General features: G+C 41.7%; 1 protein-coding gene across 1 annotated transcript in view; it reads left to right on the plus strand.

Annotated features, from left to right (window-relative positions):
* Positions 1-27,798, plus strand: part of PGM5 (phosphoglucomutase 5) — a 169,123-nt gene that overhangs the window by 75,652 nt on the left and 65,673 nt on the right. The window contains exon 7 of the mRNA XM_028529921.2: positions 26,638-26,753. Within this exon, the coding sequence (XP_028385722.1) occupies positions 26,638-26,753 (116 nt within the window). The remainder of the gene's footprint in view (positions 1-26,637; positions 26,754-27,798) is intronic.

Below are 27,798 nucleotides of genomic sequence, written 5' to 3' on the forward strand. Positions count from 1 at the left end.
ACTCAACTGTACTGCAGTGACTTTGGAAACTAAAAATATGTTTGGTCAGTGTGCTAAAAAGATATAATTATAAATGTATATGCTCCTAAAAACAGCTTCAAAGTACATGAAACAAAAATGGACAGAACAGCGTGGGGAAATAAAGAAATCTAGAATGATAGGCTGAGATATCAACAACATCCTCTCAGAAACTGATGGAACAGAAATTCAGGAAAGGCATGGAACAACACTATCCTTCAACAGGATCTAATTGACATTTACAGAATATTCTAGCCATCAGAAGAATATGTTTTCTTTTCAAGAGCATGAATATGTACCAAGGTAGACCATACGCTGGGTCATTGAAACAAACAAATAAATAAACAAACAAACAAAATGTAAAAGGATTGAAACCATGAAAATTATGTATGTTCTCTGACAATAAATGAATTAGACTAAAATTTGATAACAGATAACAGAACAATCTCTGAACACTTGGAAATTAAATATGCTTCTAAATATGCTTCTAAATAACCTTTGGATCAGAGAATTAGAAAATATTTTGTATTAAATGAAAATAAAAATGCAACATATAAATTTGTGGGATACAGATAAGGCAGTACTGATGGGAGAACTTATAACATCAAATGCTTATATTAAAAAAGAAGACAGTTTTTAAATCAATAATCTATACTTTCACCTCAAGAAACTAGAAAAAAAGAATAAATACACAACAAGGGGAAGGAAGAAAATAATAAAAATAAGAGCAGAAATCAATGATATTGAAAATAGAATAATTTAAAAAATTAATAAACCAACAGCCTGGTTCTTCAGAAAGACAGATAAAATTGATAACCTAGTAAGACTAAGAAAAAGAGAAGACAAATTATAAATAATAGGGGAGCACTGTAAACAAGTCTCTGTGAATAAATTCAACAACTTAGATAAAATTGGCTAATTCCTCAAAAATACAAATTATTAATACCCAAAATCAAATGAATAATTTGAACATTTCAATGGCTATTAAATAAATTGAATCCAAAGTTTAAAACTTTCAAAAATAAACTTCCATGTGTAGCTAGTTGCATTGTTGAATTTTTCCAAATTTTTTAAAGAATTATACACAATTTCTTCCAGAAAATAGAATAGAATAAAATGCTTCCCAACTTATTTAATGAGGCTAGCATTATTTTGACACTAAAACCAGACAAAGATGGTATAAGAAAAAAAAATACAGACCAAAATCCTTTGTAAACATAGGTATAAAAATCCTTAAGAAAATATTATCATAATAAACTCAACAAATATATAAAAAGAAAATCAGGGGTTTCTTCTGAAAGTATGAGGCTGGTTTAATATCTAAAAAACAATTGCTATAATCTGCTTTATTAACAGTTTAAAGAAGAAAAACCACATGATCATATCAGTCAAGACAAAAAAATCATTTGACAGAATGTCAACATTTACTAAAACTAGTATTGAAGAGAGCTTTAATCTGATAAAGGCTATCTGCAAAAATTATGCTTGATGGTGAAAAGCCAGAAACAAGATCAGAAACAAGACAAAGTTGTCCACTCTCACCATTGCTGTTTAACATGGTACTGGAAGTCTAGCTAATGTGTGAAGGCATAAAAAGGAATTAAAAGGCATGGAGAGTGGAAAAGGAAGAAATAAAGTGGTTGCTATTCACAGACACTATGATTTTCTGTATAGAAAACCTTAAGAACTCCACAAAAAAGTTCTAGAACTAATAAAGGAAGATCAGAAAATACAAAGTCAACACTCAGAAGTCAGTTGTATTTCTATACATTATCAATGGTCAGCTAGAAACTGAAATGAGAAAAAGCAATAGTATTTACAATTGCTCAACAGAATGAAATACAGTTCTTGGCTATAAATTAATAATGGCATATATAAGATTTATATACTGAAAGCCACAAAACATTTATTTTAAAAAATACCCTGAATGGAGAGACATACCATGTCCATGAATTTGAAGACTCAACATAGCACAGGTATCATTTATCTTCAACTTGACCTATAGATTTAATACGATTCCAATAAACATTCCCATAGGACATAGATATAGACAGATTGATTCCAAAATTCATATTGAAAGGCAAAGGAACTAGAATAGGCAAAACAGTTTTGAATAGAATAAAGCTGAAAGAATCACATTTTCTGGTTAGCAGAAAGCAATGTGGTATTGGCCAAGGGGTAGACATAGAGATCAATGAAACAGAATAGAGAGTCGGGAAATAGACCTAAATATGGCCAGTTGATTTTTGACCAAAGTGCTAGAGCAATTCATAGAAGAAAGTATAATCTTTGCAACATTTTGAAAGAGTTGGAATCATCAATTCAATTAAAAATGGGCAAAAGATTTGGTTCAAAGAGAATGTATGGCTACCAAATAAACACATGAAAAGATATTAAACATAATTAGCTTTTACAGAATGCAAATTAAAACCAGGATGAGATACTAGTACATAACAGTTAGGATGGCTAAAATTTAAAAAGATATAGACAATACCAAGTGCTGATGATGGTGTACATCACCTGGAGTTCTAATACACCACTAGAGGGAATGCAAAATGGGACATGCAGCCACTCTGGAAAAGTTTATCAATTGCTTATAAAAAATGGATGTTACCACATGAGTCTACAACCCCATTCCTATGTATTTACCAGATAATCGAAACCTTATGTTCACACAGAAACCTAGACAGAAATATTTATAGCTTTGTTCATAATATCCCCCACCAGGAAAAACCCAAAGTCCTTCAACAGGTAAGTGGCTAGCAGACTGTGGTACGTGGGTATAGTCATACAATGGGATACTATTTGGCAATAAAATGGAACTACTGATACACAAACAAATTGGATGAGTCTCAAGTTATTATGCCGAGTAAAAGGAGTCTGTTTAAAATGTCATATACAGTGATTCCATTTATTTGGTACTCAAAAAGGCAAAACCATGGAGGTAAAACCAGAGAAGTGCTTACTAGGGCTAGGAGTAGGGACAGATGTGACTGTACGTGGTGTTTCTTGAGGGTGATGGAAATGTTTTGTTTCCTGATTGTGGTGCTAATTACATGAATCTATACATACATAAAAATTCACAGAATCAAAAACAGCAGAAAATCTATTTTATTATAGGTTAATTTTTATCTATCTATCTATCTGTCTATCTATCTATCAATCTAGCTACTGTATTTTGCCCTGTATAATGTGCACCCATGTTTTTGATCCAAACTTTCAGGAATAAAGCCTTTTGTTTTAGTTTTTTTTTTAATATATTTTATTTCCCTGCCTGGTGTGGCTCAGTGGATTTAGCACAGGCCTGAGAACCAAAGGGTCACTGGTTCAATTCCCAGTCAGGGCACATGCCTGGGTTGTGCACCAGGTCCCCAGTAGTGAGGAGTGAGAGGCAACCACATATTGATGTTTCATTCTCTCTCTTTCTCCTTCCCTTCCCCTCTCTCTAAAAATAAATAAATAAAATCTGTAAATATATATATATTATTGATTATGCTATTATAGTTGTCCCATTTTTTCTCTTCCTTATTCCTCTCCACCCTGTACCTTGCCCCCTCCCACAATCATTCCCCCACCTTAGTTCATGTCCATGGGTCGTACACGTAAGTTCTTTGGCTTTTCCATTTCCCATATTAATCTTAACCTCCTCCTGTCTATTTTGTACTACCATTTATGCCTCTTATTCCCTGTACCTTTTCCCCCATTTTTCCCCCATCCCTGCTGATAGCCCTCCATGTGATTTCTATTTCTGCGAATCTGTTCTTGTTCTAATTGTTTGCTTAGTTAATTTTTGTTTTTGTTGTTAGGTTTGGTTGTTGATAGCTATGAGTTTGTTGTCATTGTACTGTTCATATTTTTGATCTTCTTTTTCTTTCTAAAGGATAAGGCCCTTTAACATTTCATATAATAAGGGCTTGGGTGATGATGGACTCCTTTAATTTGACCTTATCATGGAAGCACTTTATCTGCCCTTCCATTCTAAATGATAGCTTTGCTGGATAGAGTAATCTTGGATGTAGGTCCTTGCCTTTCATGACTTGGAATACTTCTTTCCAGCCCTTTTTTGCCTGCAAGGTTTCTTTTGAGAATTCAGCTGACAGTCTTATGGGAACTCCTCTGTAGGTGACTGTCTCCTTTTCTCTTGCTGCTTTTAAGATTCTCTCCTTTAATCTTGGCTAATGTAATTATGATGTGCCTTGGTGTGTGCTTCCTTGGGTCCAACTTCTTTGGGACTCTCTGAGCTTCCTGGACTTCCTGAAAGTCTATTTCCCTTGCCAGTTTGGGGAAGTTCTCCTTCATTATGTTTTCAAATAAGTTTTCAGTTTCTTGCGCTTCCTCTTTTCCTTCTGTCACCCCTATGATTGAGATGTTGGAACATTTAAACTTGTGCTGGAGGTTCTTGAGCCTCTCCTCATTTTTTTGAATTCTTGTTTCTTCATTCTGTTCTGGTTGAATGTTTATTTGTTCCTTCTGCTCCAAACCATTGATTTGAGTCCCAGTTTCCTTCCCTTCACTGTTGGTTCCCTTTTTTTCACTTTTCATAGCCTTCACTTTTCCTCTCTTTTGTGAATATACTCAAGCATTTCTGTGAGCATCCTGATTACAAATGTTTTGAACTCTGAATCTGATAGGTTGGCTATCTCTTCATCACTTAGTTGTATTTTTTTTCTGGAGCTTTGATCCATTCTTTCATTTGGTCCATATTTTTTTGCCTCAGTGCATGTGTTATATAGTAAGGTATTTGCCAGAGCAGGGCACTCCACATGGCTATGTTGTGGGGGAGGGGTCCAAGAGGGAACAATGCTGCTTGCTCAGTTCTTAGCTGGCTTTCAGTCACTTCCTCTGCTACCCACAAGCTGATTGAGCCCCTCTGGTGCTGATTCTCAGGTGGGCGGGTTTGTGCGTGTTCTAGGACCCTGTGGATCTCTCCAATGAACTCTCCTGTGAGGCTGGGAGCTTCTCCTGCCACCTCAACCCTCACAGGTTTTTATAGTCAGAGGCTTTGAGGCTTTATTTCCTGGAGCTAGAACCCTGGGTTGTGCAGACTGTCTCGCTCTCCAGTTGCTCTTTCCGGTTTATCCACACATGAATGTAGTACCGTGCACTGCCAGCTGCTTCCTCTCCTGGTCTGCCAGCTGCCACCTTGCCTGCCCCAGTACTCCAGCCACTGCCTTGCCGCCAGTCTTCTCCACCCCAGCTGCCTATGTCTGCTCCTCCTACCAGTCTGGATGAATGTTTCTTCCTTAACTCCTTGGTTGTTGGACTTCCATATAGTTATATTTTCTGGCAGTTCTTGTTACCTTTTGTTTTTAAATTTGTTGTTCTTCTTTTGGTTGTGCATGGAGGCAAAGAGTATACTGTACCTACACCTCCATCATGGCCAGAATTATCATTTTAGTTTTTAATTCAATTTCTTACTATATATTTAGAAACAAAACCAATTATTGTATTCCAGGGTATTATTTTGCATATGGATATCATTGTTGCTTTCAAAAGTTACACTTTTAATGCATATGCATAAATCAAAGAATTAAAAACATTTATATAGATATGGAATTAGTACTACCCATGGATAATGCACATTCTCTTTTTTTCCCTAAAAAAATTGGGCAAAAAAAGTGTGCATTATACACAGCAAAAGTACAGGTAATCTCACCTGAAGATATATTTTCATTGCTTTTAGAGAGAGAGGAAGAGAGAAAGGGAGAGAGAGAGAGAAGTGTTTATTGGTTGCCTCCTGTACATGCTTGGACTGGGGACTAAACCCTGAACCTAGCTATGTGTCTTGATAGGGAATCAAACTTGCAACCTTTCAGTTATGGGATGACACTCCAACTAACTGAGCCACACCAGCCAGGATACAGTGTCGGTTAACTTTTAAAATTAAAATACATTTTTAAAGTTTTCCTCTTAATGCTAAGGTGTGGTCTGGGTTGTATAATACTTCTCTGGAGCAACTATTCAATGATGGGCCTGTTCAACAGAGATTTGGAACTCCCCTAAAAAAAGTTAGAACTTATTTTGGAGAATCGCAGTAAATAGGCCATAACCTGGAGCAGGAGACAGACAGTCATCTCAAAGCAAAAGCAGTAGAGACTCTGAAAGTTTGCCTTGCTGCCAAGTTAAACAGAAAACACAAATATTTGTGTAGCTTTGTAACAAAGGAGCCATACGGGTTTTGGCAGAAAGACCTCTTAATGGCACTTGTGGCTTTAAAATAACTGAGCTTTGCTCCTATTATGTGGAAATTGCACACAGATGTACCACATGTCAGGGACCACGGGCTGCTCTAGGGAGAGGACATTAAAGATAAAACCCTACTGACAAGGAAGGGAGTCTGTCCACTTGTGCAGATGTGGTAAGCCCAATAACTTCTTGGCGCTGAATCTTGAGACTGCGTGCATTGGATCACTTCGCAGTTGTGTGTTCATGGCTATTTCTGTTTTCAGCTGCACAGATAGAATCTTAAGCCTTTCAGTTCAGTCACGGGGTGCTTGGGGATCAAAGGCAAAGACTGAGCTTTTTGGGTTGAGTGGAGTGGTATTGATGCAGATGGGGGTTTCCAACTCTGCATCCCCACCCATCCAACTGCAAAATCTCACAATATTTCTCTTTCCAAATGGATAAATTTAACCCCAACTTCCATTCCCACAGGATTGATTCAAATGCTTGCAGTTATGGTTTGGGGTTAAGGAAGCCGGAGTAGAGTAGGGTTCTTGGCCTACAAAAAGGAATGCAATGGAAAGATAAGGGGTAACTCTCAGAACCAAGGGAAAAGTGGCCTCAAAAATAATAGGAACCTGCTGTGACTGGTGTGGCTCAGCAAAAGGTCACCTGTTTGATTCAGGTCAGGGCACATGACCAAGTTGTAGGTTAGTTCCCGCTAGGGACACATAGCAACTGATCAATGTTTCTCTCCCTGTCTTTCTCCTTCCCTTCCCTTCTCTCTAAAAATAAATAAATAAAAATCTTAAAAAAAAGAAGATCGTGGATGGCAAGAATTACATATGAGCAATGTCTTCAGAGAATTGCCTTCCAGATCAAGCCAGGAATGATACATTTTCCTCTTTTTAACTTAAAATTTAGTGTGTACTTAGTCTAGGTTGAGAAACATGCTTGCTGTTTGGCCAGAGAAGAGGGCATCACCTTGAGTGCCATGCAGTGGGGAAGCGAACAGTTCTACAAAAGTAAAATAAAATTCTGATTCCTTGATAAGGGGTTGGATATAGGACAGGAAGAAGCACCATTTTCCAGATCAGCATGGAGGGTTATTCTACATTTTAAACAAAACAGCACCAGAAAGTGTGTGGATGGGTTTGGATGCAGTGTAGGAAGGGATGGGGAAAATATTTGGTATTATGACAGAACAAGCAATAGCGTAGGAACTGGACCTGGCCCAGAACACCCAAAGGGCTCTGCCATAGCTGGCAAGTCAGTTACTCTGCTTAGAGCTCTGCTTTAAGGATGTAGGTGTTTATTTAAAGGATGAAGGGGTTGGATTATCTGTTCCTTCAGATGCTTTTTGCTAATATCTTAAGACAAGTATACTTTGGGCCATGACTGTGTTCCTTAGCTAGGTATAAGACTGTGTTAAATTCAACAGAATTTTTGAGTGCTTATACTAATGGTTCTTAAGGGTTAGAGTGCATACGAATCTTAAGGGGGTTGGGTGGATGGAGATGTCCTTGTTAAAATGCAGATTCTAAGGCCCCATCTCTAGAAATTTGGATTCAGGCATGCTGAGTGGAGCCCCCAAATCTGTATTTTAAGTAAAATGATGCAGGTGGTTAGGCCTACAGACTGGCATATCTACTGTTTGGTACTCAGTCTCTAGAAGAAAACCTCGGTTGGAGCTACAGGTATTTAAAAATATTTAAAATTGGGCAACTGGCATGCCCCTCAAAGCTCCCTCCTAGGTGCCCTAGGAAGTGTGAAGGTGCTGGGAAGACAGTGGACACCAGGATGGCCAGGGGCGTGCAACAACCCAGGGCTCCGCATTCTCTCCTCTCACACGCTCAGTCTTTCTGCTTCACATGCAGCCATGCAATAAGACTGTGGGATACAGAGAGTTTGCATGAAGGCCTTTTGAGAGCTTTCCTTTTTGTGTGAATTGTATGAAGATCTTAAATAACACCTTTTTCGGTGAAGGCATCTATTTGGGATCACCATAGTCTGATTTCTAAATTTCTGGTTTTGAGAAGCTGAACCTCTAGGCTACACTTTCACATTGAACATGTCTCATTGTGGGAGTTACATCGAAGGAAACGTGGTCCATTGTTTTCTTGAGTGTGATTTGTACTGCAGCCTTTACTGGGGATCTCCCAGTGCTTTTTAAAGTATTCAGTTTCACATCACAGTGCTCCTTGCATACATGTCATTTGTGAAGGGTAAAGGAATATGCTTTATGTGTATAAAATGCCTGAATCTTTATCTATTAGCTTGTACAAAGTGCCATTAAAACCTAGAGTGGGTGCCCAAGGGTTCCTCGGCTTTTTGAGGCAGGATAGAAGAATTTGGTCACTGGAACCAGCATATACTCCAAGTAGATTCAGAGTTCTGGCAAAGGAAAGTGAATTACAGCAAGGGTGGAAGTAGTTAAATAGTGACAAGAAACCCACTCGTGTGGTAAATAAAAATTAATTTTTTAAAAAGATTTTATTTATTTATTTTTAGAGAGGGAAGGGAGGGAGAAAGAGAGAGAAACATCAATGTGTGGTTGCTGGGGTCATGGCCTGCAACCCAGGCATGTACCCTGACTGGGAATCGAACCTGCGACACTTTGGTTCGCAGCCCACGCTCAATCCACTGAGCTACACCAGCCAGGGCTAAAAATTAATTTTAAAAGTAATAATTCTATGAGGACATCACCCCAGTGTTTGAGTTAACTTTGAATATCATCTGATTTATGATGGACAAGGCACTTCCCCACACAGTCTCATTTAACACACCGTCTCGTCTTCATTGGTTTCAATTGTAGGACAGAGATTGGATGGGAAAACTTGGTCTGTAACTTCTCACAACATGGCTAAGACCCTTGATAGATAGGAACTCTTTGTAGTTGACTGGTCCCCTGTCCTATTTCTATGTTGTGTTTCAAATGAAATACTCCTTTCTTTTCTGATGCTTGATTGGTTGGGTACATGCTGTGTGTGTGTGTGTATGTGCGCACATATATGTATGTTTAGTGGAGAAACAAAAGACTAGGGTGAGAGGGGTAAATGGATGAAGGATAAATACTCCAAGTTTTGATTCTCAATTTATTTTTCTCTTTCTCTAATATTTGGGGGGAGTTCTGCATATTCTTTGGCTTTAAGAAATGCTGATATTTAAGAGAGGAACAAAAGTGTTTATTCTTCAGAATTAAAAAAAAAAAGCCTCAGCAAGTATGCATTCTGTTTCACTTGGTCTTGTAAGTCCTTTGCCAGAGAGATGAGCTTTGTGTCTTCACTCTTGTGAAACATCCCCCCCACCCCGCCGTCTCCTGATCGACATTCCTCCATTCGTGTGCCTCATAAATCAGGAGGGAGGGTGCCATTGTCACACTTGACCAAATAAGGGGAAGAGAGGCCCTGCTATGATTTGATTCTGCCCTGTGTCAGAACCGTATATAAACTCGAGGCCTTTTAAGGGAACGTGGTGCGGGCAGAGAAAACGTCCCCAGGCAGTCCATCCATTTTCTTTGCTTCTGCAGCGCTGGTGCCTGCAAGCCCTGTCATTTGGAAACATAAATCACAAGGGGGTTGTCAGTGCCAAGCTCCAGGGAGGAAAACCTCAGAGAGCCGCACTCACTGCCCAGTGCTGTCAGCATCTGAGTTTTCATTACAAGCCTATTTCACAAGTTGGCCTTTTGACTTTTAGGGTGAACTTCACAACTCACACATCCTGACATTCACTTGGACACTCCACTTCTTGTTACAAGTAATTATGGCGGCAGTGAGGTGACCACAGCCTCCTGAAGACTTCAGATTAGTCTTGTCTGGACTGTAGCATTTGTCTTTGTACAAGCCTGGAGTTTAGGGAGAGCTGTCCTTGAACCACAGGGCTTTCTCTTCCGAGCTCTGAGACCTTGGACAAGTTACATAGCCTCTCTGAGGCCCCAAATCACCATCTAAAAATGGAAAAGATAAATGTGATAAAATCTGTTTCAAGTGTCCAGCGCAGTACTTAGCATATAGCAAATGCATAATCAATGTTAGCTGTTTTATTACTATGGCTGGCAGAAGACAGCCATAGGTTTGCTTCTTGCAGCAAGTATTCCCTACAATTGCCACTATGCAATCCTGCGCACTTTTTAAAGATTTTCTTTATAGGCAAAACACATTCAGAAGTATTCTTAGAGGCCCTGAAGAATGTATTGGCATGATTCGGTGTACAGAGAACGGGTTCTGGACCTGAATCCCCACCTGGCCACTTATCAGTTTACCGCCTTGGACACCTGACTTAATCTCTTGGTACCTCAGTGTTGTGGTCTGTAGTCTGGTGATAATGCTTGTTAAATCCAAGCATTTGGGTTTGTCTGGGAAGAAACAAATCAAGTCAGAGCAAGGACAAAGAAAGGGTTTATTGCAAACCTGTAGAAATTTCATGGAAATACTGTGCATCGGAGGTCTCCTCATTGCCATTGAAGTGAAATGGTGACCCTGACGCTCATCATGTGGCTGTGTCCACCTGGTGGGCATCCTGTCCAGTCCAGCCGTGGCTCCATCAGCATAGACTGCTCCTGCAACAGGACATCTGGGCTAGGGCACTTTCTCTGCATGGGTGACAAGCAGTAGAGCACGAGGGGGGTCCATGCGTGAATGTGTGGGAGCACCCAGCACAGTGTCTGGGACCAGGCAGGAGCTCACTAAATGTCAGTCCCATCCCACTGCATCCCTACTCCCTCCCACAAGAGCAGACACTCCACCCCTAGAGCTAGCACACCCAAGAGCGGAGAGGAAGGAGGTCCCTGATGCCAGTTCTAGGTTCACACTCAAAGTGGAGAACAGGGAAAAGTGCGGTAGGTCTCAAGGGGAGGAGGAATTTTTACTTGTGGGTACATGGGCTGTCTCCTCCCATTGTAGCTAATCCAACACCCATTTCCTTCTTTGAATCCCAACTTCTTCAGTCACATTCAACCTGCAGGATAGGTTAAACTAACAGATATATATTTGTATGTGTGTGTATTGCACTGTTGCATGGATTGTGATCACTGTCATTGGCATGTAGTGTGTCTTAACTCAATGTTCTTCATGAACCCTCCTAGAAATAAGAAGCACTACTTACTATGGGCTCTAACCAAACTTACTATTTGAAGATATTCTATTGGAAGGGTTAGGAATTTACAGGTTTACTAAGTACCTCAGATAGTGGATGTTATGAAGAAAGTGTGGCAAGCACTAGCCTCTTCTGAGAAGCCGAGCGATTAAGTGCAATGGACTAGATAAAAGCAGAGGGAACCCTGTCCAATCTTGTGCGCCAGGTTAGACCTTGAAGGACACTATCTGGGGACTCCACAGATATCATCTTAATTGTGAGTCTATAAAAGTTTCATCCTATGAAGTTGTTTTGCTACTTTTATTTGGATTGAATATGTGCATTTGGTCTCATGGGGGGAAAACCCCCAATTGTGATATTTTATCCAGCTAGAAAATCTGTGATGAGTAAATGATCATTTCTTTTTGTGAATGCTGGACACTGATTTGAGATTTTTGGAGCAATGTCAAAAGCCTGGCGCCTGGCTAGTGTGCTAGGGTCACATGTGCCCGTGTCTGGTGTTCCAGATGGGCACAATTAACTGCGGCAGCTCTCGGCAGAGAAAATGTGAGCTAGCTGAGAGAATTGCGGAGTGGGATGCTCGGAAATAAAGTTGTAGAACCTTCTGAAAAACAAGTATAGTACATGCAGAATGTTGTGAGGATGGAGTGGAGGAGAAGGTGAAGCATGCTCCCTGAAACCTAATTGTGCAAGAAACTACCTATAGTTCTGACGTGAGTTACACACACACCCTTGCTCCCCTCCCATTCCCACCCCTCCCCCCACCCGGTCCACATGCACCAGGGTCGTTTTATCCCTCACTGGTGCTCCCGGTGGATTGCTTAGGGCCTTTGATATTGAAGGGCTTAAAATTAGAGACCTGAAAAATAATCATTAACTCCAAAATGAAAAAAAAGCCAAATCAACACAATTAACTATCTAGTTTAGTGTGTATAAAATGCTACATATTGTTACTTTATTAAATATAGTACCCAAGAGGCCATCATAACACTGGAAAATAATGAGTAAAATATATTTTCTCATTTCAAAAGGATTCCTTAGTGTGCATGATCAATGAGAAATCATTGCCTGTAGTTAATTAAATAAGTGACTTGTAGCTTCATCATTTCAAAACCAAAATTATAAAAATTCTTTCAGCATTCTTTCAGAGCAAAAATTAGATTTTTGAGTGAGATTTGGACGTGCTTTAATATGTTTGGTACGACATAGGGTGGGGTCCCCACATCCATGCACACTCCTGGAGTTGCCAGCGCGTGATGCCGGGCAGGGCATGTGGTTGGAGAAAAAGAAAATGTGTTGCTCAAAGCTGTGTCTTTGACAGTTCTGAGACTGAGAAAAGCTGTTGGGTCCACGCTCAGTCATATGACCACTGGGGAGGGTGTGGTTTAGCCCCTGCTACACCGGGAATGTGCTTAGGGGACTTGAGAGTGGCAGCTTCTCCTCTGCCTGAATCCAGGTGAGGCAAGGCCGACTGAGTTCCTGCACCCAGTTGCACAGGTCATGCACTGTGTGAGAGTGCCACGTTCAAGGGGGCAACGTTCCTGCTGAAGACACCTACATTTGAATAGTTACTATTATGACAGCATTTCAGCAGAAGACATTAAAGTGTGTATGTTTTTCCCTAAGAAAAGTGGTATGCTTCAACACATTTCCACAGCAGTAATGGGTCCTAAAGAGGGCGCACCTCTAGCACAAGGCATGGGCTGCCCCCTTGGGCTGAGGTAGCGAGTAGTGCACCCGTAACATCCCTTCACTGCCGAATGTGGGATCTTGACCTAAAGAGATCTTGTTCCCCTCACAGGACTGTGCCCCTGCAGCGGTTCTTAGAGCCCAGAAGCCACCACGTCATCTCTGTGATGACGTTTCTCCTAGGCTCCCACTCAGGCCCAGCAGCAGCCTCCTCATGGAATGGATCCACACAGATATGTTCCCTCGCTTTGCAGTCTCTGAGAAGGGGGGACAGGGCAGTTGAGTGGACTTACTTCCCTGGGGATTCTCTGCTTCTCCAATTAATTGCAGGAACTGTGTGTTCTCACCAACCTATTTTGGTTCCCATCCCCCAGAGATGACTAGGCCCTCCTAGAGTCTGTCTCAGCTGGGGCTGGGGCTGCACGGGTCACCCTGAATCCAACCAGCTGCTTTTTCCACTTCCTTCCTCTTCCCTTACGGCCTTCCCGGGGGCCGAACTCCAGGACCAGACTCCTCAGGGGAAGAGAGCCTGACTCAGATACCAAAGAACCCTGCCATCAACCACAGCCACCAGTCACACCCCTGGACGTCCCTGCAGGGCTGGGCCAGGAGTGGACCCTGAGTCTGGGCTGCCCCTCTCTGTGGAGCTCAGAGCTTCTTGCAAGCCAGGACTTGGAGGAGGGGTATTCTTGCTTTGCTGGGGTGCTCTTCCAACTTCTCACGTCTCAGGGCTCTCTGGGAAAGGCACCTTGCTGGGAATCCTGATGTGACTTAAGGGTATTTGACCCATTCCTTCTCCCTTGCTCTTCAAAGGTGTCCAATGGGAGTAAATTCCTTTGAAGCACACCCTGCCGTGGTCATATACAGATTATCCTTCTCAGTTCACCTTCACCCGTGTTTTCCATGTGCTAAGGGAAACATCAGCCCTGTCAGGTGCTCTTGTCAGTGCGAGCAATGTTTCTACCCCCTCCATTAAGTTTTACAGTGAAATGAGCATTTAGTTCTGAGAAATCCCACGAAGGTAAAGAGGGGTCAATTTTAAATAATCTGCTACTTGTTCACAGTAAACTTTTAACCCTGCACTTGGTGAACTAACATGCCCTTAGTTAGAAGTAAGGTTGTCAATCTTTTCAGCCAGTCCTTTGTATAATTCCATTTGGAAATCCGTCCACCATAACTTAATTTTATCCTGAACTTTCAATGGTCTCACGTATTTGCTCCCACTTGTATTTGAAGAGCTTAGTTCTGGAATCTAAATTACATTTTATACCTGTAGGGGGAGCCTGTGTTCTGATAGACCTGGGATGCTTGCATAGGATTAACAAATATCTCCAAGCACTGGCTCTGTGCCAGGCAGAGCCCTTGCCCTCCAGAGGCACACAGATTAGAGGGAGCCAAGTATCCCAACATCAGTGCCATGTCCTGTGCTGAGTGTGTGACTGGTGGGGTTCGTAGAAGGGACTGGGCAGAGTCAGGAAGCAGCAGGAGTCTGGTGAATGAAGAGCATGCTGGGTGTCTTCCCTTTGCTCCCAAGACCCTTTTTCTATCCTCTCCCTGCTCGCTGTCTCTCAGGCTGGCCTCTGTGGACTGGCTCATCTTCCTTCAGATTTTAGTCAGGTTTGGACAACTGGGAGCACAGCAGGTATCAGGCAGAGGGAGGGGAACATGTTTGGAAATTTATTTCTATAGCTGTAGGGTTTCCATGGGCTGGCCACATGCCTCTTCGGGAGGTCATGGCTCCTGCCTGGCAGCTCTCTCCGCCCAGCTCTGCATCTGGGTGTCGGGAATGCATCTGGGGTGGGGTAATGCCAACCCTGGTGTTACTTGCCCTGCTGCGCTGTACTCTGTACACAGGTGCTCTCCCGCTCCACTGCCCGCACCTGTGTCAATAGTGCCTGTATTAAACTCTCAGATGGCTCGGTTTGAGTGTTTCTCTTCTTCCTCTTGGGACCCTTAACTGATACAAAGAGTGTCCCCACCTAAGTGAACTCTGTGCAAGGATCTGAGCTGCTTGGTGCTTTAAGGAGACAATTAAAATAGTGGTTTGTTCTAGCAGGAGGCTAAGAGGGGAGGCAGAAAGCAGCTGGAGAGGTAACCATGCTAATACCTTTACTAATGTCTGTGCATCCCTCTGGGTGTTTGGGGCTTCCCAGGCATCCACCCATCAGTAAGGAGATTCATTGTTATCCCATTTTGCAGGTGAAAGAGCTGGGCTTTACCTTATGCTGTAAAACCATTTCTCACTAGAAGACATCAACTTTAATTTCTTTCTTTGGAACTATATCTTATTAAGCTGAAGTATTTTTTAAAGATAAATTCATGTTAAAGCAGAATTAATGTGGCATGACTTTCCCTTATATCTATCAGTAAAATTAAACCCCATCCTGGGTAATGGATGGAAATTGTGGAAGAGTAAGTGCAGTCTTGAATGTGGTACCTGTCAGATGGGGTGGCTGCCTCTGTTTCCCGTGATGAACACCTGTTTTCTCGGAGGCCATGCAGACAGTCCAGCCAGCTGCCTGATGTCTTGATCTGGCTTCCCAGGAACCAGCAACCTGGGTCATCCAGTAGAGACACAGCTCAGAGCTCTCTGGTGAGGTGGAACGTCAGGCACAATGACTCATGGTATTCCAAATCCAGCCTGGGCGCCTGCCACTTGCATCCCCAGAGGGAACCCCTGGCAACATGAAGATCTGCGTGTGTCTCTGCTCAGGCATCTCCACCTGGAAGCTTGAGTGCTTCAGCCTAAAGATTCTTTGTCTTCCTCTTGTGGAAGAACCAGGAACTCCCTAAGGGAGCTGCAAAACAAGTCTCAGTTAAGAACCATATGCAAAACTGGTGAATTCTTTTCTGTAATGTTGGTGGACAGGTTAGCAGGAGAAGTGGAAGGGCAGAGTGCTTAGAGTACACAGATCACAAGCACCATCTCTTAATGAAAGGAAAAGAAAGGTTTTGAGTCCCATCCATGCAGGTAGAAAGCACTGACTAGGAATCTTGGGAATCATACAGGCCAATTAATTACAACTGGCTACAGTTAGTGGGACCAGACCTGCCTCCTGCCTTCAAAGGCATAGCTGGTTCTGGCTGGTTCTCTGAACCAAACGGTGTCGCATTTCATCATTTCAGTCATTCGGTGCTATTAATTCTTCAGAGTTGCAAATATCTGAAACCTACTATTACAGAGCAGGAATCATATCCCATGGGATTTTCAATTTGAATTAGTGAGGGAGAAACAGTAATTGGAATAGCAGGAATCTAAGAAAATCTTGCAAGACAAAAGTACACACTTAATTTCTTCTTGTGGCTCTTCTGCCGTCTATACTCTGGAGCCCTGCAACCATGGGTTGTTTATTTGCCACTGTGTGAATAAACCACAGCTGGTCTGCTCCACTACTGAAAACAGTTTGGTTGCTTCCAGTTTTACTGTTTTTCTCTCTCACCAGTAGTGCTGTACTAGACATCTTTGACCCACGTCTCCTTGTGCACAAGTACCAGCCTCCTTAGGACAGGTACTGAGAGGGGGCCTTGGGAGTCACAGGGCGTGATCAGCTCTCCTGGGGAGTATCAAATTTCCCTGTAAAGTGAGGGCACTGATTTACAAACTGCCGTCGATCTTTGGATTTCTGATTTGCCACCAATATGTGGAATTGTTCAATTTTCTTCTTCTTTTTTATGTGATGAGTGTGACATTATCTATTTTCTGATTACTCCATATTTTTATATTGGCCAGTTAATCTCCCTCTTCTGGGAATTGCTTAGGTCATTTGGGTGTTTCATCCTGATTTACAGGACTTCTTTATTTAGGTTGGATACTGATTTTACAGCTGTTTTGCATTGCAAACAGCTTATTGCAGTCTATGGCTTACCACCATTTTTTGGTGTTTTTGACAAAATAGACATTTTAAAATTTTAATGTGATTATATTTATCAATCTTTTCCTTATATATTGACCCAACCTGTGGCATATCCTGCTCCTTCTTCTCCCCCCCCCCACCCCCGCCCCAAAATCTTTCTTCTGTTTGCTCAGGGGGATGCACTGCCAGTGCTCTACTGAATACAAAACACCAGAGCAAGAAACGGATGTTTGCTTTTGGAAAACTGGTAATGCCACGATATTCCAGTGTTCACCTCTGCTTAACATTTTACCCATGGAATGGTGATGCGGTGTGGTACGAACACTAGTGTTCTTTCTGAGCTTTGTTTCTTGTTTAGAATGAGTGTCCATTTGTAATCGCTGTGATTTATTTAATGTCCAATGCTCAGATGTCCTGTTTTATGACATAGGATCAATGTGATTTCTATATCACCATCCAGGAAAAGATGTTAATTGAAGCCAGAAGGGAAAAACTAAGGACCAGTTTTAAGAATGAGAAGCTTTGTATATTACCTCCTGGGTTAGCGCTCTCACTCCAGTTCTTACTACTTTTTGCCTACAGGAGTAAATGATTCAATTCTAAATTTTTCAAGAGTGTTATGTAGGCTTTTTAAATGTTTCAGTACGGTGTCTACATAACCAAAAATTCAAAGCAAAACAAAGGACAAGAAGACGACGTACACTTTGTTATTCTGGGAGCAATGTCATTGGCAGCTGACTGTTGTTTTCTTTTGCAGCTTAGCTGGGACAGTAGGGCTTCAAGTTTGCCAGCCCTCGCTCCTCACCAGTTTTTCTTCTTTGAAAATAGTGACAATCAGGAACAGTTTACATCAAAGTACTCAGGCATCAAGATTGCAAACACAAATACTTGTTAATTCCCAGGCATAGGGTTACAGATTATCTACTAGTTTGAGAGAGTGAACCTGTAATTGTTTCGGTTTTGTATATTTTCCTCTTAGCTCTTTGGTCATTTCCCAAAGCCACAATTTTTCTTGTATGTAAAGTCAAGATCCTCAGAAATACGCCTGCCTTATATTTCTTAAGAAAATTAAGATCTCACTGGGAAGGCTCCTACTTCCCCCCATAGCACCTACCTAAAATAAAACTACGGAAGCCTCCAGACAAGGCAGCAAAGGCTCCTGGGTCTGGAGGTTCACCTTCATTTGTTTTACAATTGACCAAAATCTAGAAGTTTGGAGGGAACATGAAACATGCAGTTACCTTTAGCTTTACTTGGTAAACATTCTTTAGATGGTATGTTTTTGTTCCTTTGTGTTAAGGAACGGTTAAGGATGGTACAACATTACCATCAAGAACAGTGGTAATGTTGTAAACTCAAGGAGTTCTGCAGTTGTTAGAGCGCTTCCTTTTTATTATATATGATCTCGTTTGAGTCTTACGACCTCCCTGATAAGGCAGGCAAGGAAGGCGTTATTTAAAATGTGAGTTTCGAGGTTTAGACCAGGCTGAGATACTACAGGCCCTACGAAGAAGCGGCTCTCTGCTGAAGTTTATATCCAAGGCTGAAAAACTTTTGTCGTCGTCTTATGATGACAGCCTCATGTTTCATATTTATTTTACCTGAAAGTGTGAGTTGCTCCACCCCAAAGATGAGTTTCAGAGTAGACTTTGCCCTGGCTGGCATAGCTCAATGGATTGAGCGCGGGCTGCGATCCAAAGTGTCGCAGGTTCTATTGCCAGTCAGGGAATATGCCTGGGTTGCAGGCCATGACCCCCAGCAACCGCACATTGATGTCTCTCTCTCTCTCTTTCTTTCTCCCTCCCTTCCCTCTCTAAAAATAAATAAATAAAATCTTTAAAAAATACAAAAAAAAAAGAGTAGACTTTAAGATTGCTGTTAGAAAACAAGGCCTGACTGAGCTCTGCCTAATGCATGTTTGTGAGTTGAGTAGGCTGACTAAGAAATGCTTCTAAAATGCAAACTCACACAAGCCTTTTGCCTCCAAGCCGCCCCAGCTGGCAGTGCCAGAAAGCAGAGAAGGGACCTGGGAGTGAGCTTACCGACAGGAACATCCTGGAGGTTGAATCTGTGGCTAGTTTTGCTAACTGTCTACTAGACATTAACCAGTGTATCCAGAATGCTACAAACTCCATTTTTAGTAGGTTATGTCTGGAAATTATATAAACGTGACTAATTCAAATATGTACTTAGTCTTAAACACCACGGAGGGCTTTTTTTCTTTTATAGAAATGTCTAATTGAAGTATAATGTACATAAAGAAAAGATACAGCTTGTACATTGCTCAAAGACTTTTCACAAAGTGAACATACCCACGTAACTACCATCGAGATCACAGGTTGCAGGCACAGGGCCCGAGGCCTGAATCCGACCCTCCACCTTGTTGTATCTGGTCCGGCACCTTGTTTCTACCCGGCAGCAGCACCGACCTCTCACGTAACTGCTAAGGAGTAGTTACATTTATACAGTCCTAGAATTACATTTGGCCCTTTGAAGGCAACCGTGAGGCTGATGTGGCCCCCAGTGATAATGAGTCTGACAGTCCTGAGCTAGATCAAGAAACAGGGCAGCACGCCTGGGGCTCCCAAGATCACCATTCCAACCACCCCTCCCTCCTTTTTTCCCCCCTCCCACCCTCCCTCCCAGAGACAGCCGCTAGCCTGACCCTTGTCACTAACTATTAGCTGTTTTTTTATCTTTACTGAAGTGCAATTGATAAATAAAATTGTAATATATTTAAAGTGTATGACATGATGATTTGATATTTGAATATGTTGTGAAATGCTCACCACAATCAAGTTAATTAACACATTCAGCACCTCACATAGTCACTCTTTTCTGTTTTTGGTGAGAATGCTACTCGCAGCAAATTTCAAGTATATAATACATATTATAAACTATAGTCACCATGCTGGACACGAGGTCCAAACTTACTCATTTTATAACTAGAAGTTTGTTCCCTTTGACAAACATCTTCCCATTCTCCCACACCCCAGCCCCTGGTACCCACCATTCTACTCTGTTTCTATGAGTTGGACTTTATTCCTTTTTTAGGATTCCACATATAAGTGATACCATATGGTATTTGTCTTTCTCTTCCTGTCTTATTTCACTTAGTAGAATACCTTTCAGGCTCATCCATGTTGTCACAAATGGCAGAATTTCCTTTTTTATGGCTGAATAATATTCCATTGTATATACATAGTACCACACCTTCCTTACCCATCTATCCTGGATTCCAAGAGCAGCTGGGTATTATGCTTTGTGTACTTCATATAAGCAGTTGTTGTTTATTTGCAAGCTTAAAAAAAAACCTTTATTCCTCAAACCTCTGATTTTCATTTGGCCACTCCATAGTTCTTTAACCTGCTATTTTCAAGAAACGTGTTTGTTTCATCCTGATAGCACCACTACCTAGAGAAATTCTCTTTGCTTAAAATGACTAATTTAAATAAAACATGCAGAAATGACTTAATTGTATATTTGGGACACTACAAGGAAGAAGACTGAAAAATAGATATTTTCTCTTTTGCTATCCAATAGCACACTTTATTATTTAAGGTGTGCTATTGGATAGCACTGAAACCATACAGAATTTTTGGAGGGCAAGTCTGACAGGTGCTATATTACCCTAGACGGGGACTGGCTGTAAAGGTATAAAAGAGGTACTCCCTACTCCAAAGAACTTCCAACGCATTGGAGGTGGTGGTGGTGTCTGTGTGTTGAAGCAAAGCATGAAGGAGAGAGCAACATATGCATAGACGATGTGCATGTAAAGACCCATATCAAGTTAGAGGAAGCACAGTGGCAGGAAGGGTTACTGTGTGTTTTTATTTTTTGCTGATTCACACTTTTTAATATCAATGAAAGTGTCTGTTGCTGTCCACTAGTGGTCCCTGACTTTCTGGGGAAGAGAACGTGGCCAAGCCTAGGAAGAGCCTCTTCTGGGCAAAACTGTGTCCCACAGGGACACCAGCTAAGCAATAGGCCCCGTGCTGAGGGCTATGCAGGTGTCCTCTCAGAGACAGTTGTTCGTGGGCTTTCCCAGCCCTCCGGTGGGAAGTCCTCTTGCTGTCTAGCCTAAATGCCTCAGGCTGCTCTTGGCTGACCTGGAAGGGTTACTTCGGACTGATTGCAGCAATAGGACAAAGATTGTCTTAGTTCAAAGATTGTGCTTGATATAAGGGATCAAACACGGCAAAGGTTAAAAAGTCAGTCAGCAAAAGCTAAAATGAGTGTTTTTGATTAGTGATTCATTCTGCTTGAAATATTAATTTAGAGATGCAGATTCTTCTATCTTGTGGGTCCACATGTCTTGGCTTCAGAATTGCTGGGCTTGTCCACATGAAACTGGCAGGAGGAGAAAGCACAAGGAGGACAGAAAGTTTTAATAGCCAGGTCTGAAAGGGCGTAGGACATTTTCACTTGGGTTTCATTGGCTAGAACTACACCATGTGGTCACAGCCAACTGTGAGGGAGGTCGGGAAGTGTAGTCTAGCTGGGCAGCTAGGAAAAGAGGATTTGTTGACCATTTAGCAGCCTTAGCATCGCTGGCTTCATGACTGAGGGGCATTGAAGATCAGTCTGGAGGCAATGTGATGTCTTTTGAGAGAGACTGGAAAAGAGGATTAATCCAGGTAAAGTAAAAAGTATGAGGAAGGACTCAGATCTAAACAGAAAAAAAAAATGCAAGAGCATATTTGAAACGTAAGAGATGGTCCAGTTTTCAGGAGCATACAGGGAACATCATGGGAGAAAGTGTTAGAAAAATAGGTTCAGGCTATTTCCAACCCGAAGCCACATGTTTTGAAGTTTTGTTTTTTTTTTAAAGATTTTATTTATTTATTTTTAGAGAGGGAAGGGAGGGAGGAAGAGAGAGAGAGGGAGAGAGAGAAACATCAATGTGCGGTTGCTGGGGGTTATGGCCTGCAACCCAGGAATGTATCCTGGCTGGGAATCGAACCTGGGACACTTTGGTTCCCAGCCCGCGCTCAATCCACTGAGCTACGCCAGCCAGGCCTTGAAGTTTTAAAACCCATATGAGGAGGGTTTTTTTCTTCTTTTCCCCTCCTGGGGTTCACTCCCACTTACAGGAGAATCATGGCCCAAATTCAATTTCTTTCTTTTCTCTCATACTCTGGTCTTTCCTAGAAAGTGAGTTCTTGTGTTTGTGTCCACAACTCGGGGGCAGCAGTCAGGGAGAGGGGTGCAGACCCTCAGCATGAGCAGCTTTATTTTGAGCTTTTGTACCACCAGGTTTCAGAGACTCCCTAGGGGCCTCCTGCCAAAAACCAGTTTAGAGAACAGTATCTGCTGGATGCTGCTTGGGATGAACCCCGAGTTCATTAGAAGGAGAAGGGAGAGGAAATTCCTTTCAGACTCTAGGACACAATCAACTTATGCTCAAGGTCCTGAAGTTTAATTACCCACATTGTTTTCTTAGGCTGCATAGCTCCAACTGTGGCTCATAGTTATAAAAGTATCCGGTCCTTTAAAATCCTCCCTCATCCTTCAGCCTAATGACCTCCTGACAGTGATTAATTGGGAAGGGTGGGAACTGGGGAAATCCTTTCTCCTCCCTTTGGATCTGCCAACTTGGCTTTGAATCTACATGAATGTTATGGCCAGAGAATATCCATTTCCACACCCTCCGCACTCACCTCTGTTCATGTTCTATTTGGTAATCATATGCATTCATATTTGCTAGATTAATTTTGACCCAGGCTTCACTATGTGCTGCCGCAGGAAAGCTTCTGTGTGGATTACTCCTCCTTCCTTGAACTTCTGACCATGAAATTAATGGTTCTGAAAATTTACCTTTGCTCTATAGTTTGAGGAGGATTTGTTTCATTGATCCTGCCAGGATATAAGCATAATCATCTATCTTTCTTCAACCACTGAAATAAAGAGAAAACAGACCCTTTGATGTAATACCCAAACATTTAAAAGGTGCTTTTTCTTTCAAAGCAAACTTAAAAGAGACTTAGCCCATATTTTTTAAAGATCCTCAGCTCATTAATTATATGTAAATTTTATGGGAAGGGAGGTGTTTACTTACCTGTATCAAGAATTTCTACATTTTTTTTTCCTCTAGCTGGCCACAGACCACATTTAATGAAATTGTTACACTGTGTTCTCTGTCCATGTGCATCTTGCATCTTTTTCTTTTTTAAAATTTTTAATTGAATTGAGAGAAACATCAATTTGTTGTTCTACTTTATGGATTCATCGGTTGATTCTTTTTTTTAATATATTTGATCAATTATGCTATTACAGTTGTCCCATTTCCCCCCTTCACTCCCCTCCTCCCTGTACACCCTCTCCCACCCACATTCCCCCCTTTAATTCATGTCCATGTGTCATACTTATAGGTTCTTTAGCTTCTACATTTCTCATACTATTCTTACCCTCCCCCTGTCTATTTTCAACCTACAATCTATGCTACTTATTCTCTGTACCTTTTCCCCCCTCTCTTCCTCCCACTCCCCTGTTGCTAACCCTCCATGTGGTCTCCATTTCTGTGGTTCTGTTCCTGTTCTAGTTATTTGCTTAGTTTCTTTTGGTTTTGTTTTAGGTGTGGTTGTTAATAATTGTGAGTTTGCTGTCATTTTACTATACATTTTTTTATCTTCTTTTCTTAGATAAGTCCCTTTAACATTTCATAAAATAAGGGCTTGGTGATGATGAACTGCTTTAACTTGACCTTATCTGAGAAGCACTTTATCTACCCTTCCATTCTAAATGAAAGCTTTGGATGTAGGTCCTTGCCTTTCATGACTTGGAATATTTCTTTCCAGCCCCTTCTTGCCTGTAAGGTCTCTTTTGAGAAATCAGCTGACAGTCTGATGGGAACTCCTTTGTAGGTTACTGTCCCCTTATCTCTTACTGCTTCTAGGATTCTCTCCTTCATTTTTACCTTGGCTAATGTAATTATGATGTGCCTTGGTGTGTTTCTTCTTGGGTCCAACTTCTTTGGGACTCTCTGAGCTTCCTGGACTTCCTGGAAGTCTATTTCCTTTGCCAGATTGGGGAAATTCCCCTTTATTATTTGTTCAAATAAGTTTTCAATCTGTTGTTCTTCCTCTTCTCCTTCTGGTACCCCTATAATTCGGATGTTGAAACGTTTAAAGATGTTCTGGAGGTTCCTAAGCTTCTCCTCGTTTTTTTGAATTCTTATTTCTCCATTCTTTCCTGTTTGTTTCTTTCTTCCTTCTGGTCCACTCTATTGTTTTGAGTTCCAGTTTCCTTCCCATCACTATTGGTTCCCTGTGCATTTTCCTTCATTTCTCTTATTGTAGCCTGCATTTGTTCATCTAATTTGCGACCAAAATCAACCAATTCTGTGAGCTTCCTGATCACCAGTGTTTTGAACTGTGCATCTGATAGGTTGGCTATCTCTCGGTTGCTTAAAAGGATGGGTTCTGGGGCCTTGATTTGTTCTTCTGTTTGAGCCATTTCTCTCTCTCTCTCTCTCTCTCTCTCTCTTTTTGGTCTGGTCGCTCCTGTTACGGCGAGGGGCAGAGCCTTAGGTGTTCACCAGGGCTGGGCACACCAGTCACTGGATTGTGATGTTGTATGTGGGGGCGGGGTCAAGAGGGAACAATGGCAGTTGCTCTGTTCTCCGTGGGACCTCAGTCCCTTCTGCTGCTTCCCCCAAGCAAACTGGACCCCTCTGGTGCCAATTTCCATGTGGGTGGGCTTGTGCACACTGTGGGACCTTTCAGCCACCTCTCCTGTGAGGCTGGGTGTCTCTCTGTGCACCTCAACTCCCACAGGTGTCCTCAATCAGTGTCCCGATCCTCTATTTCCCAGTGCTGGGATGCTGGGTTGCGTGCACTGCCTTGCTTTACAATTGCCGCCTCACTATGCCTGCCAGTTGCCACCCCTTGGCCAGGGTCTGCCAGCTGCCGCTTGCACATTCAGGGTCCACCCGTTGTGGTCTTGTGCACCCCGGATGCCTTATGCACCCAACTCTCTCTGCTCTCCACGCCGTGACCTGCGCCTGGCTGCTCATCTCTGCCCCTCCTACTGGTCTGGATGAACGGGTCTGTTTCAACTTCTTGGTTGTCCGATTTCCATTCAGATCAATTTTCTATCAGTTCTGGATGTTATTCTGTTTCTAAATTGTTGTTGTTCCAATCTTGGTTGTGCGTGGAGGTACGGTGTGTCCACCTGTGCCTCCATCTTGGCCGGAAGTTGGTTGATTCTCATATGTACGTTGACCAGGGATTGAACCACCACCTTGGCATATCAAGGCAGTGCTCTAACCAACTGAGCTACCTGGTCAGGGGCTCTTCCTCTTTTTCACTAAGACATCCTCACTGGTTTCTCTCCATGGCCATCTTCTACACTTAGGGCCTTCAAAGAACTAAGCCTTGCTTATGGCAGGCATTTTGTGTATTTTTTTTGGGGGGGGTGCTTGCAAGTGAGAAAGGTGGAACTCTTCAGGCCAGTGTCTGTGGTACTAGTTCATTCCCCAGCATGCTTTGAGATCTATGTACCTCTTGACACATTAAAACATTTGGGGAGGCAGCATGATGTAGGGAAATAGAACCATGAGAACAGACTAAGCAGACTTGGGTCCAAATCCTAGCTTTGCCTTTTACTTCTGTAAGACCTGGATAAACCACTTGACCTCTTTGATCTCTGAGCCTGAATTTTGATAGCATTGATTAGTTTTAGTTATTTTTGAATCTATTGAAAGGAGACAGTAGAGTATATGTTTGTTTGTTATTGATTTGTTTTATTCAATGTTTGTGAGATTCCTTTAAATTGTTGTACATAGCAATAGGTCTCTCAGTATTGCAAATAGTTTGTCCATTCTACTTTGATGGACATTTGGTTTGTTTCAGCTGTTATGAATTTTGATTCTGTGATGATTTTTATAAAATCTTTTACACATTCTGTTGAGTAATGTCACACAGGGTGTTCTCCCAGAAGCAGCTCTGAGAAAGATTTGCTTAGAGGAAGTTTATTTCTTCCTGCCATCAAGATCAGAGTTGCCTTCAAGATCAACACCTATGGGGGAGTGAGAAAGGAGGACGGGACAGAGAGGGAAGCTGGCCTTCGATGCAGCCACACAAAGGTCTCAGCCAACCTGTGGGGAGCTCCGGAACTGAAAGGCCCCACAGAGTTGTGCCAGTTATAGGCAACAAGGCTGGACCTTTATGTGTCCCTCATTCACCAGTCGTTGGATGTGGACTGAGCTGGGAAGTGCGCATGACTTTGAGTGAGACAGCTCTCTTTCACAGATGGGGGCGCCACATCTGTGAGCTGTCATCCATCCACATTCTTAGCAGCTGGTACAATGAGTATTCTAGTCCTAAAATTCCTAAAACGTGTGAGTGTGTTTAGGGTGAAGTGAGCAGTGCACCACAGTATCCGTTACATGCCATTAGTAATTTCTAGGAGTAGAATTGCTGGTTTTTAGAATATGTATACATTCATCTTTAGTAGATACTGGCAAACAATATTTCAAAGTGTCTGTACCCAAATACCGCCTTAATTTAGATTCTGAGATCCCCAAATGGGATCTTACCACAAAGATGAAAGAACATTTATAGAAGGGAAACATAAATGCAAGGATCTTCTATACATTAACTTAATGTATTCTACATAATGGGGAAAGCAAACTTGGGAACCATTGGAGTAGGCTATTATCATTCTCTACCTTATGTCCTGACATCCTAAAAACTGTCAGTATTGTTCTGTATGTTTTGAAATGTAATTAAGTGATCAATACATCCTAAAGACTTCCTTTTGTGCTCAGAAAAGAATGCAGATATATGAATTGACTGTTGCCTCGGATTTCATTTTTCAGAGTGGCCAAATCAATGAAGGTCCCTGTATATGAGACCCCAGCTGGATGGAGATTCTTCTCAAACCTGATGGACTCTGGACGGTGCTCTCTGTGTGGAGAAGAGAGCTTTGGCACTGGTAGGCTTTGTTGCATTGATGCTACTGGGAGGGGCGGCTGTAGCACTCTGTGACCCTGGTATGGAGACCTGTAAGACCAGGTGTCCACTGTGAATCAAAGGCTGGAGGAACAGTTAGAGGCAAATAAATAAATAGGAAAGAAATACACTTGGTGGAATATGTGTTATGATATATTTACCTCAACTTACCATTTCTTCTTTTTTTTAAACTTCCATTTATTAAAAAATTTGCTGTTATGGACATCTTTTTTAAAAAAGCATGAGTAGGGAGAATATCATATTGAATTTCCATGTGCTCATGAGTTAATTGCAATCATCATCAGCTCATGGTCAATCTTGCTTTATCTCTGCCCTCATCCACCCAGGGGGCCCTCCTTCCTGATTATTGGAAGCAATCCCTAGTGAATCTTTAAGTAGAATGGCTACTGAGAAAAAAATAGTACATAACCATATTATCATGCCTAAAATGTTAAAAAAGAAATAATTTCTTCTTTCAGTATTTTAAATGTGTCACTTTATTGTCTGCTGGCTTGCTTAGTGTCCAAAAAGTGGACTCTAATTCTTACTTCTCTCTCTTTTGAAATTCTCCCCACTTCCACCTCTGGTTGCATTCAACATTTTCTTTTTATCTTTTGTTTTCAGCAGTTAAATTATACTATGTCTGGGTATGTGTATTTTTTTAAAACTGTGCTTGGGGATATCTCAGATTCTTGTTTATTGTCTTGCATTCATTTTAGGAAATTCTCAGCCAGTATTTTTTCAAGTACATTTTCCCCATTCTCTTTCTCTTCTTCTGGGACTTTAATTACACATATGTTAGATGAATTATGACCATATGTTGTTTCAGAGCTCTTTTATCCACTGTTTGGTTTTATTTACTTTTTTTCCTTTTGTGTTTGAATTTGGGTAATCTCTATTGACATATCTTTAAGTCATTGATTTTTTTCTTAGCTGTGACCAGTTTACTGATGAGCTTACTGAAGGAATTCTTTTCCTCTGATATCATGTTTTTATTAATAGCATTCCTCTTAGACTTTTTAAAAATA

This window comes from Phyllostomus discolor, chromosome 3 (genome assembly GCF_004126475.2).
Source record: "Phyllostomus discolor isolate MPI-MPIP mPhyDis1 chromosome 3, mPhyDis1.pri.v3, whole genome shotgun sequence".
In the NCBI taxonomy this organism is placed as follows: Eukaryota; Metazoa; Chordata; class Mammalia; order Chiroptera; family Phyllostomidae; genus Phyllostomus; species Phyllostomus discolor.